General features: G+C 41.8%; 1 protein-coding gene across 15 annotated transcripts in view; it reads left to right on the forward strand.

Annotated features, from left to right (window-relative positions):
• Positions 1 to 12390, forward strand: part of casz1 (castor zinc finger 1) — a 242887-nt gene that overhangs the window by 205597 nt on the left and 24900 nt on the right. For 11 of the 15 annotated variants that reach the window (XM_069184059.1, XM_069184057.1, XM_069184058.1 and 8 more), the window contains 5 exons: positions 1315 to 1425; positions 1779 to 1844; positions 5628 to 5718; positions 8945 to 9109; positions 12016 to 12188. In XM_069184059.1, coding sequence (XP_069040160.1) covers positions 1315 to 1425; positions 1779 to 1844; positions 5628 to 5718; positions 8945 to 9109; positions 12016 to 12188 — 606 coding nt within the window. The remainder of the gene's footprint in view (positions 1 to 1314; positions 1426 to 1778; positions 1845 to 5627; positions 5719 to 8944; positions 9110 to 12015; positions 12189 to 12390) is intronic. The other 4 variants (XM_015337180.2, XM_015337176.2, XM_015337177.2 and 1 more) reach the window with 3 other exon arrangements.

Below are 12390 nucleotides of genomic sequence, written 5' to 3' on the forward strand. Positions count from 1 at the left end.
CATTTTCAGATTGGATGTATTATTTCTTTCTGTTTATGTATAAATAAGCATGTTGTACTTAATTTTATAGTTTCCATTACTCAATTCCTTAAAAGTGCTTTTGAAGTGAGTCATAACTACTGCATGAGTGACAGAGCTCAGTTTGGCGGTGTTTTTTTTTTAATCCTGCTGAGAAATTGTTCAAAAAGAAAATTTCCTAAGTGTTTTCCTCATAACGCTTGTGACTGCCCAAAAGACGAAGCAGATTAAGACAGAATTATGAGAAAGATGAACAAAACCAAAACCAAAAAAGAGATCTATTTCGGCCTTCTGTTGTCATCTGCATTTTGAAAAGTAGAGTCGCAAAAACATTTTGATGCTGAGGTGAGATAACGTGCAAATTACTTACATGTCTATGAAGTAATTAGATTTAACTTGATCACTGCATAAACTGTGAAAAGACTTGGCATTTGTTTTCTAGTGACCTGTTGACAATGTGGTTTGCCACAATATTGCGCATTTATCAGATATAATAGTTCTTTAACGCAGTTAAAGACTCTGACATGCACTCTCTTAAATGTCCTCATATTCAGCACATCCCCTGCTCACTCACTATACGTTTTCTTCCAATGTAAACTGTAGTTCTATTACACTGTTAAGTAGAAATATTTTCATTTATTTATTTGTACCAGTTGCTGTTTCACAGGGGTACAGTACATATTTATAATTATTGCTTTTACCGCAGTTCAGAGAAGCTAAATCCATTCACAGTGGTGGGCATTGTGTTAAAGAGCTGTCAGGCCCTATCGCTGTGTAATAAATGGCTGAGGCCCCTGGGTGTGTACGCAATATAAATACGCAAAATAATACTGCAGCGTGTGTCCTGCACAGCCCTCAGTGTCAGCAGAGCTGTAACAATCCTCAGCTTAATTACTTCAGAACCATAACTAAATTCCTGGAGAGCGGCGACGGTCTGAAATTGCCCGGTCGAGCCGTGTGAAAGCAGAACGGGAGTTTGGAAGCAGCCCGAGTACGTTCAGTCTGCTTGGCCGTCGTGCTTTATGCGCTCGATAATTGACCTTGTCTTTCGTGAGGGGCCATCACATTTCAGCTCAGGATATTTAACTGATGCTGCGGTCAATTATCCGCCAGGTAGAGCCCGCAGAGCCAGCGGCGGCGGCTTCGCTGCAGCGGTCGTGCTCAGTGCCCAAGGGCTGTCTGTGTGTGCTTGAATTCAAGATCCGCCCTGAGGATCTTGGATACTCTCCTTGCCTTGAAAAGGGGATCTCAATTTTCTAGTCAAATTTGGTCTTATGTACCCCTGTACCATTACAGGTTTTGCAGCCCTTCACAGACAGTATCAGTGGACTGCCCAGCAAAAATCCCTTTCCAGTCAAGAACAGCAGCAGAGCAAACATCCATTTCCCATGATCCCCCTTTCATTCTGTGAGTAGAGTGTGGAGTGGTAGGGCTGCTCACCTGCAGCCACAGACACATTTGAGCCACGATCTCCTTCTGAGGGCTTTTGACCTCTTGCATACTTAATTTTGCATAAGTGCACTCTCCAAAAGAGCACTAATGATTTGTGCTGCGTTTTTCCCCTTTATTGTTGGGGAGCCATACATCAAAGTGTGCTTATGCCTCCTTGATTCATTTGTCTATGAAAACGTTACACCTCAGAAATGTATATTGATAGCCCGAAGTTTGAAATTGCTTGTAAGTAAATATTGTGTCAGTTTGTTTATATTAACGACAGGGCCGTTTCGCATTAATCCTCTCTCTTTTGTGCGCTGCATTAGGAATGGACTGCCGCCCGAGAAAACAGTCACTGAAGATGTCAACCTGTACCAGAAATATATTGCCAGGTATGCAAATTTTCTGGTTTACAAAGGGGTTCTGGAAAGTTTAAAATAACCTCTTTTTAATTGAAGACATATTTTATGCAGTGATAAAGTTGGATGTAAATCTGAGAAAGAAGTTTTGTGCATGGTCAATAAATTCTGAGTAATCAACAGTTTTATGGACTCAAGAAGATGAATTTGAAAGCTGAGCAGAGGAAGATGATCTGAATTCTGAAAACTGTGAAAGGCCCAGGTGGCCACAAGCTTAAACTCCTTTTACGTGTTCATTGTAAAAATAGAGCATTGCACCCTGATGTTCAGATAAAACAAAAAATAACATTTCTATAGATTTTTTAAATTCTTGCCACGAAGCTCTCTTTAGATCTGGTGTCATCTTTTATCAGATTGCCTGCATAAACTAAAACCTAAAAACATTACTTACCTTAAATAAGTCAGTAAGCAAACCTTAAAAGCACATGCCTCTGATGACTTTAAAAGTCCTCTTTGCTGTTTTTGTTTAAAAACATCAGGTGCTTCATTGGCTCTTTCCAGATGGTGTGATGGGAATATTAAATGACAAATTGTTGTGAGTACAGGACAGGTGATAAAAGGTCAAAGGTTAAACCATTGCAACAGCTGCAGGGAGCACAAGATCTGAACTGAATACTCTGCAAGGAGCTCTGGTTCAAAATATTCTAATTGCACAGCCAAGTGAGCGATAATGTCTTGTGCAGGACTTATCCCCAGCCTTCAGTACTATAGTCTCTATTCATTTGAAAGTGCATTAAGGTGAGTTTTTTTGTGTTTTGTTTAATTGTAGTTCTTTTCTAAGTACAGTTTCAAAAGGAAAAAATGCCTAGTCTATTAATGCTTAGATTTCCATGCTGAAACATGAAGGCCACAAATCAAAGCTTGCAAAATGATAGACACATACACTTCCGAGTGCACACGCACACACACACAAGCTTGCACAAAAAAATCCTCCTTGGACTGATTACATTTTGCAAGAAGATTTAATTAAGGAATTTTTAATGAGGCTTCTACTGGCACTGCCAAGAACTGTTTTGATATTTGCACTGCATAATGCATAAAATTTGTCTAAACATCTCTGCAGTTGATGTGCAGGGTGGCAGGAGATAAGCTGAGATACAGTTTCAATTTCCGTATTGGGTGGTGGTGGAGGGGGATGCTGGGCTGAGGGGGGAAGGAACACAGAAAAGGGCAAAAACTGCCTCAAGCATCTGGGGTCTTGCCTCTGGAAATTCACCCCTCACTTTTCAGACTTCAGACTAATGAGCCCACACTCCAAAAAAAAAACGATTCCTTGTACGCTAGGTGACAGTGCTTTATCTCCTCGTGTCGGACAATTCTGAGGTTTAATGTGCGCCCTGGTGCTATTTAGTTGCTGTTTTCCCCTCTTAAATGGTTTTGTGCACCGACCAATTCTCTGGACTTTAAACCATGTGGCTATTGTAATATGAGATGCATTGCAATCTCTGTATCGTTGCCATATTAATATTTAATCTGTGAGTGAATAGCTTTGGACAATTAGCCCCACAATGCAGTGCATTCAGGTTGTCCAGAGGCAAATGATACAGCAAAGAAATACAAGGAGAAGTGTGCAGGCTGTCCCTCTTGTTTTAGTGCACATGTGCATGTATTGTGTGTGTGGGGGGGGTAGGGGTGCTTCTTTAATTTTTTTTATCTTTTAGAAAAAGCTGGCGTAACTGTTTAATACAATATCCAGCACAGCCCCCGCACCACCCCATAGCCCCCCCCCCCCCCCCTTTAAAATGCTGTGGATTTGCTGTTCAATTAGCTTAATGAACTCGGCAAAGTGATCACTAAAAGCAGCCCTGGGATAATCCAGCCCTGCACTGAAAAAAAATCTCTTACTTAGCTATTTTTTTTTTCAGTGGGATTTTTTTAGTGCTTTAGCAGATGGCGCTTTTGGCAGCAGCAGTGCAAATGTTTATTTGTGTGTTTTTAGCTATAATTGGAGGTTTTTAACAGTCATCATCGGTAGGGTTATAATGAGGCCGTAAACACTTGGTAAACGCGCCTCTTTAACTTCTGACGATTCGCAGGAGGAAAATCGACAGTGAAAGCTGGGATATGCAAACAAAAATGAAATCAGGAGTTATGCATTAATGTTTTTTTATTAATCTCCAACCCTTTTGGATTAAAGCATCACCGCTAACCTGAAATTACATTTTGGCAAGGCTGTAAACGGTCTGATTAATTAACTCTTCTTAGAGTTAGAGTTTAATAGGAGTCTAACAAAATGTTTCCGGAATGAATTGATGTTTTCTTTGGAGAAATGCGACTGAAGAAAAAACTTGGCTGTGTGCTGTACAGCACCTCAGAGTGTGATCAGGTGTCTGAAAGTCTGTCTTGTATAGTAACTGAAAATGGGTAATAACCTTTTCATGCTGTATTGGAGCATGAGGACAGGTTTAAATGAACAGCACGGCAGCAGCTCTCACAGTTATTTTGTCACAGACCCAGAAATCCACGTCTTATTTCTGGATAAATGATCAAATGTGTTATTTTGAAAAAAATTTTTTTTCAAAGTAAATTGCAAGTTTTGCACCTGATTCTCCCTTGTTGTTGAAATTTAAATGGGGAAAAAAAGAGAAATGAAAAGAAGAAAAATGAGCATGAAGATGGTTTCTCGAGCTTGCCTACCGAAGAATTTTGCATTCAGCAGTTTTCACTGGTGCTTTGAACCCTGGCAGAGGTCCAGGAACTACAGCGGCTGGTTATTCACGGCCGATTTGGGTTATTTTCACTTTTGGACACTTTATTTTGTGCCAAGCTGCTGTGCTCAAAAGGAAACAGTTGCCACCAAAAAGCCAGCTTGAGCCCATCAGCTTCCTTGGCCCTCAGTTTGACCTCAGGCAGTACAGATTCCACATGGGTGTGGAGGGACATGCTTCCCAAGCAGACTCGGCCAGTTCGCTCCACCGCAGCCAGCTTCGTAATTGTTCAAACGATCTCGCTGATTATAATTTAAATAATTAATGAGCTTGCCACAGTAAATGACTGTAATGGTGCAGACTGGAAGGGTCCCAATTTGAGTAGCAGTCATTAAGGCATGAGGTATCCAAACCTGGTCCTACGGATCCTCCACACACTCTGGCTTATACTTGATCCCTTAGTTCGAAACAAAGCTGTGCTTAGGTCAAGTCTGTAAATGCACCTCCCTGTAGTGTTTCACTGTTTATCGTGAAGAGAAGTGCGCGGGACCGACTATATCAATGCTTTGGAGCATTCTGAACACTTGGATTGGGACCCTTCATGGTCATCTCTGTTCATAACTGAAGGAGTTCAGTTCCTTCAGCCTGTCAGTGTGGGACATGCTTTAAACCTTGGAATGTACTTGCACATTTCTGACCCACTCCAGTACAGCCATATCTTTTTTGTAATGTGGTAACCAGAATTGTCCAGAATATTCAATATCAAGGTATTACTAGTTCATTTTTAACATAAAACGTCTCGATGTGTTCTTATATGTATTAGAGCAATTAACAATCTTTCTAGGAGATTCACGTATATTGTCATTATTTCCCACTTTAGTGTCATCACCAAAGAGATCTCCTTGCAGGCCTGGTTTCCACTGCAATCTTGCTTCGGTCTGATGTTTTTCTGCTTATATTCCTCTGCAATGTTGGCAGTGGCGATTTCTGGAGCCCCGGAGACTTCGGTTGCCTGTTGTTGAACTCCCTGGTTCAGGAACAAGTGCATGCTATCCCCACACCAGTTGTGTCTCATTCCCTAATGGCAATTGCTCTGAATTGCTTTCAGGTTCTCGGGCAGTCAACACTGTGGACATGTGCACTGTGCCTACCAGTACAGAGAGCACTACCATTGTTTGGACCCAGAGTGCAACTACCAGGTAAGTGAGGCAAGTCAGCTGCACACAGTGCGTGAAAAATCTACAAACCAGATACCTGAGCCCATTAGACCAGAGTTATCTCAACATCACTCTCTTCAGGGCCGCAATCAGAAACTGGCGGTGCACCGATCACTGGGGTTGTGCTGGCTTAATTGCACCATAGCCAAATAACCAGGGTGCAAAGATAACAGTAAAGCTAGTGTTGCTGCACAAACAGTTGTCCTGTTGTGCCAAGTTACAGTACAACTGGGCTAAGACAGGGTGCCGGGTGTTGCAGGATTCTGGGCTGGCGATACAAAGTGTTCAGCTGTGCAGTGAAGGTATTCAGGGTTGTAGAAAGATCCTCTTCTGTTACATCTTCATTTCTTTGCATATACCCCACTGTGTATAAGCGAGGTGAGTACAGTACATACAGTAAGAGACACAAGAGTGTCCCTCCCTCTTTAGCATGTTTTTCAGGGCTCTACTCAAACATTTTGCCCAGTTTAAGCCAGAAACAAACCAAACTTGTTGTATGAATGTAAGTATGGCAAACCAGTCAACGTGTGTTAAAATGACTGGAAAGAGCAGAAACTTAGTTCCATTGGTCCAGTTTTCGTATCACGCAGGGGTCTGGGTTTCTACAGAGCAGAGCAGATTATTCGGTCTATTAGGATGACAGAGCAAGAGTGCTCTCGGTCAGCTGAAGTAGCTGCAATAGCTTGGTTTTGACAAGTCCGTTTAATCAGAATCATAGGTGTGCTCTAACTGTTTTGTGTTATTGAAGAGTTCTAAAAAGCCTTTTGCTCTGCTAGGAAAGCCAGAACTGAGTAAGGTAGAGTGGGAGAAATCCCTCACTTCCCCAGTCTGGAGGTCTCTCTGATCTGCACCGCACACATTTCAGTGCTGCTTGAGCTATGACTGTTGGCAAACATCCAGTTTGTTTTAAAGCCACCCAGAGGCCTGGTTGGACTCTGACAATTGCCCTTTATTTAGGGTTAATTGTAAATATGCTTGAAATATGGTTTTCTTTTTTTCCCAGTCTTCCAAGACATCTGCTTCAGAGTTCAGGCTGCCTTTAATCCCCATTCACTTTATTAATCCGGTCGTGTATAGAGAACAAAAAAAAATAGGTGTAAGAGACAGAAACACAGACAGCGTTCATTTCTCTGCACAGATGGTCAAAGGGAAGTGTCACAGGGACGGGTTACTGAACAAAAAAAAATCTAAATATCCCCAAAAAAACTGTGATTTTTTTCTTATTTAAGTTAAAAAGAAATGTTTTATTTTTAACAAATTAAGTCATCACTAGTCTAATCCTCCGCTATAATCTCAGGATGTATTTCTTATTCTTGATAACGGATTATTTTCCAAATGGGAGGCATTACAGGGAAATGGCGCCAAACTACTTTACAGTTGAGGGGAAAAAAAGAGTTTTTCTATTCGATGGCTTATTTTTTATTTTATTTTGCTGGAAAAAATGCAATATGCATGTCATCACAAAATAGAAGATGCCTTGCATGTGATATGTGGTGAAAAAACGTTGTTTTCTTAGGTGTGTGTGTTATACTCCAGTTGTGTACATAATGCTATTGAGTTGCCTTCGGTTTAAGAGAAACCTTTTCTTTATTTGAAGTGGCATGCCCCTTTTAATTTTGTTATAATAAAGAAAACTTGCAGACCTGTTTTGGATTTTGGTAATGCTATTTACTTGACACTTGAATCTGCTTTCTAACTAGGACTCAATTAGTTTTTTTAGAAAAGAGTACATAAAGTGCTGTGCTGGTCATTTATATTCTTCGGTGTCGATATACTGCTAAACTTTCAACCTCAAATCAGAAACCCTTAAAGTGATAACTCACAGAATGTTACTTGACACAGATTTGGAATATTATCCTTCTGCTAGCTTCCAATAACTCCCTTAGTCAAGTTCTTTCCTTGCAAAGTTATACTTGTGTGCCCCTCAGTGCACCAGACCAAAAATACATGTGATGGCTCTCTGTAACCTTGTAAAGACCTAGCTAAATACATGTGTTTTATTTAACATTTTTGTCTTCACTATCCCCCTTTTTATTGCTGATGTACATGGGGTTTCAGTAGCCTTCATATGCCAGTGCTTCATCGTGCACATGACTTATTTTCGTATGTTTTAGAAGAAGCAAAATAACAGGTTGTGGCCATGTCATCAAATACAAATATCCCAGCCTGGTTGGTCGCAGGCAGGTCCCTGTTAGCATTCTGCTTTATGTGCTGTCAGTGGGAACCATAGAGCAGTGGAGTGCAAAAACTAATACATTAAAATCACTATGTGTAGCTTTCTTGATGTAAAAAATATAGCACCTTTATCCAAAGGGGAATAGTTTCGAAAGATGATTGTTCTTTAAACATCTCTCTGCCACCACCCTGCTCTTTTTCTTCAGTCAGCTTGAGTGCTGAAAAGCGATGGATGAAAGTTGGACAGACACATTGATTTATACCAAAAAGCTCTTGTTTCAGTTCCTGTAACACCAGCTGAAGCCCAGTTACAGAAGAAGGGTTTTCTCCCGTATCCCCTGGAGTGAATGTTCTGCTCTTTGTACTGTGGCGTCACTGTGGTGCGTGTAAGTGTGTGGGCGTGTGTTTGGAGAGTGGAGGGTTCATTTCAGAGAGAGGGCCCTGGTCATTTCCATCACTTTAAAGCTGTAACCCAGCCAGAAACCGACACTTTTCTGCTTGGATTAAAATAGGAATAATTGCTCAAACATGAAATTCCGCTAAGAAAAAGCAAGAAAAAAAGATCACGGTCTGTTTATTTAGCTCTCTCGTTTGCCTTATCTCACCCCACCGCACTAACACAAACACATCTGCAAGAAACAGAATATATTTTCTAAAAGCCAAAAAACGTGGAAAGCATGATCTTGCATTTCAAATAGGCTGCGTTAATTGAGCGATGCCTTTAAGTAAGAGAGCTTTACATTCAGAGCACATGAAAAAGAACCGCTCGCAACATGCCTGTGTCCGAGCACGCCCCTCAGTCTCGCCCCCACCTCCCAGCCCTCACGCGCACCCCCCCGACAGAATGGATTTGGAATAAATAAACAAACAAGGCCGAGAGTGGACTGGGACCACTGTGCTGGCTCCAGTCAGCCCCGTGCGCTGCCAGTTGGCTGCTGCGTCCTGCAGGTGTTGCCAGAGCGATAATAAAAACGACCTGTTGCCGGTTTTCTCACAAAAAAACCTGTTGCTGTGTCTGTTCTGTCCCTCGCAGAGATTCACCAGTAAGCAGGACGTGATCCGGCACTACAACATGCACAAGAAGCGGGACAACTCCCTGCAGCATGGCTTCATGCGCTTCAGCCCTCTGGACGACTGTAGCGTCTATTACCACGGCTGCCACCTGAATGGGAAGAGCACCCACTACCACTGCATGCAGGTAACCCCCTTGCGCAGAGGCTGCCCAGGGCGGGCCCCCAGCACACAAGGCGGATCGGCTTTTCTTCCTCCTCCTCGCATCCCTTGCAGAGTGAGGTCAGGGGTCGTAGAGTTTCAAGATCCCTGCCACTCTGGAAACGGGGGGGTGAAGTGGGACCTTTTATTTCTTTCCCCCCCCACCATCACCGTTTCTCCAGAAAAAGACACGTTCCTTCCCTAACGCATCGAAGCAGTTCCCCTCGCGTGCCCGTCTCGTGCTATCGACGCTTTTGGGGGAGTGGGTGTTGAACCGCTCGCGCACAGGTGCTCCGTGTGTAGGGAGACAGAAACGCCCCAGTCAGGTCATTCACTAGGAACATTCGTTAATGCCAGAAGCAAGAGGCTTCACATCACTTCACCTGCGAATATCCCAGGAACGGGCAGGTAGGGGAGCAGAGTAACCCGTCTCGCCTTCTTCTGACAACAGCTGACAAGCTTTCAGTCCGACTCTGTCCAGTGGTGGTTACTTCACTGTACTGGATTATTCAGCACTGTCTATCACAGCCCCGTGTCTCCGGGACTTGATCCAACACTGTCCTTTCACTGGAGTGCTCCTGCATTGCTAATTTCCCATTCCAGTATTTTTCCACGGGATTTCTTTTCAGTAGGCAGCAAGTGAGAAAAACAGTTAAAAGTCAGATGCAGCCCTGAAGAGAGTCCGCAGTCTGCGTGTGTCTTTGAAAGGTGTGATTCATGTTTCAAAGGTTGTGATAGGTTAACTGTGGGTGTTAGCCCTTTCTGAAAACTTAGTACTGCAAGGCCGTGTGGGCATGTTCTGAATTATGAAAATAATACCAAAACAAATAGGAAAACCTTGTCTTTTATCTCTCTCGCCACTGTTGCCAGAGAAAGATACGCTGCTGTCAGAGGCAAATCAAGAATTACACTCAGGGCTTCCAGAGCAATTTAGATGCACACTGTTTAACTGCATCTATAAAAGGAAATTATGGTTCTTCCACTTTTTCCATTAAGGCTAAATTACCATTTAAGAGCAGTTTTCATTCGTTTGACAAAAGGTGTCATAAAGTAAATAAAAGAAAAATTAAAAGGATGAATGTGTGTTCCCTCTCTGTCTCTTTCTCCATAATTGGGATGGATAAAATTCAGTTAGTTGTTTATATAAACTTAACATTTTTCATGTTTTAGTACCAAGTACTGGGTTGAAGATTATTCCCGACCAGTTTTGTTTAATTCTTTACATCTGCTTATTTTCAAGGTGTCATGATGCTGAGTACTTTCTTGCAGGCAAAAAAAGCAGGGGGGTACAGATGGCTTAGATATATTCTTTTTTAAACCCCCCTAACGGCATAATTGTTATTAGACATTTCAGCTCTTGTTTTAACAGCTCTGAGAACGAGCAGATGTTGGCACTGCTTCGTGTGACTTAGTGTGAAAAAACCAGAGTGGCATTTTTTTCATTGTTTGACTCAATATGGTGAAGTTGCCCGCTTTGCTAGGGAGAAAAGTGCCAGGGATGATATACATTTGCTCTTTTTAATTCAAACATTCACTGTTTCTTTTAAACCCTGACGACTAAGTGCTGCAGAACGAAACATTTTAAAACCAGCCCAAGTGACATCTGCCCCGACTTCCTTTATGACAGAGAAGCTTAAACACTGCTGGGGACTTCAGCTCACTAATGGACATGGCTGTAACAGGGGTCAAGGCCTTCTCTACTGCCTGCCCAACTCATGCTGTATTTGTAAAGGGATATTGACTTGGGCGCAACATTTTAGCTCATTTCAGAAAAATGTACCATTAATACCATGGAAACTAGCAAGGTGTTATAACACCTCATTTATCTCCACCACTCATTTTGATTTATGTGGTATTTTTACTATAATGAAGTGCTGCTGTAAGGGAAGCTTGAAGATCAGTTGCATTACCAAGCAAGTTAGTTTGTACACTTCATAGCCTATATAGGTCACCGGAATCTTCCTTGCCCACATAAAGCTCCTCTTTTTCAGATTGAACTATTTTTATTTCACTGCTCACGCACTGGTAGTGTTTACATCAACCTACAGCGTGAGGTTCAGTAAATTAGCACAGATAATGGGGTTGTCAACGAGCAAGACATCAAAGGTCTGCTCACTCAGTAGAGTATGTTTTAAAGTTTTTTTTTCTTGCTTTAAAAAATCAAGTCTTTTGCCTTTTTTTATACAAAAGGCACTTTGCATCATCAAACAAATGGGCAAACCTAGGACAACTGAGCCTGGTCATCTGTACCTTTGCCCTGAAGAATGAGTGTGTGCTTTTGGGCTGGGAAGACTATAGGTGCTGTGGGTTACAGAGCAGCTATCACCTTCTAAAGCATCACGTTACCAGAAATACTTGACTGTGCAAAGTGACACAAGCCTAGACCACAACAGAGGAAAGGACCCTTGCAGCAATGAGTCAGAACCTCAAGCGGATACTATTTCAGTTTGCCGTGGACTCATAGATTTGATTCATTAGTTGTTTTTAAGAGGAGACATTCAAAACCTGAACCTTCAAATACAAACGCTGGACCAATGTGTATGTAATTATTGATTACGTTTATTGATCTGCCTTGCACTATCATCCTCTTTAGCTTTGCAGACGTCCTAGATATTACTGATGCTGTACAGGGTTAATGCACAAATGCATGAAGAGCAAAAATATCATAAGTCCCTTTTTTTAAACAGGAACCTGTTTTTTTTGTTTACAGTTGTAGCAGTAGCTGAGTAAAAAGGTTAAATGTGAACATCCACTGAGAAGCACAGAATACCTCAACAATAGCCAAGAAAGTCTGCTTATTTCGTTCTGACATTGTCTTGGCCAGATTTATGTGCTTGCAGTTATATTAAAGATTCTTTCATGTCTTATATTCTCCTTACTCTTCTTCTGTAGGTGGGCTGCAACAAGGTGTACACCAGCACTTCAGACGTAATGACACACGAGAACTTCCATAAAAAGAATGCACAGCTCATCAACGATGGCTTCCAAAGGTTCAGAGCCACTGAAGATTGTGGCACAGTGGACTGTCAATTCTATGGGCAGAAGACTACACACTTTCACTGCAGGTGAGCTAGCCTAATAAGCTGTAGCTTAGAGACTTTTTTTTAATGCATTCCCACATTAGGTTCACCTAGAAAAAAGCAAATGTTTTGTAATCATCTGACAATGACATCTGAGTCATCATTACACACTGAGGTTTAAAGCACAACATATAAAAATGAACCTCTCTTGAGCAACTATCTTATCATTTTCAGTTAAATGTTTAAA

Source organism: Lepisosteus oculatus, chromosome 25, assembly GCF_040954835.1.
Source record: "Lepisosteus oculatus isolate fLepOcu1 chromosome 25, fLepOcu1.hap2, whole genome shotgun sequence".
NCBI lineage: Eukaryota > Metazoa > Chordata > Actinopteri > Semionotiformes > Lepisosteidae > Lepisosteus > Lepisosteus oculatus.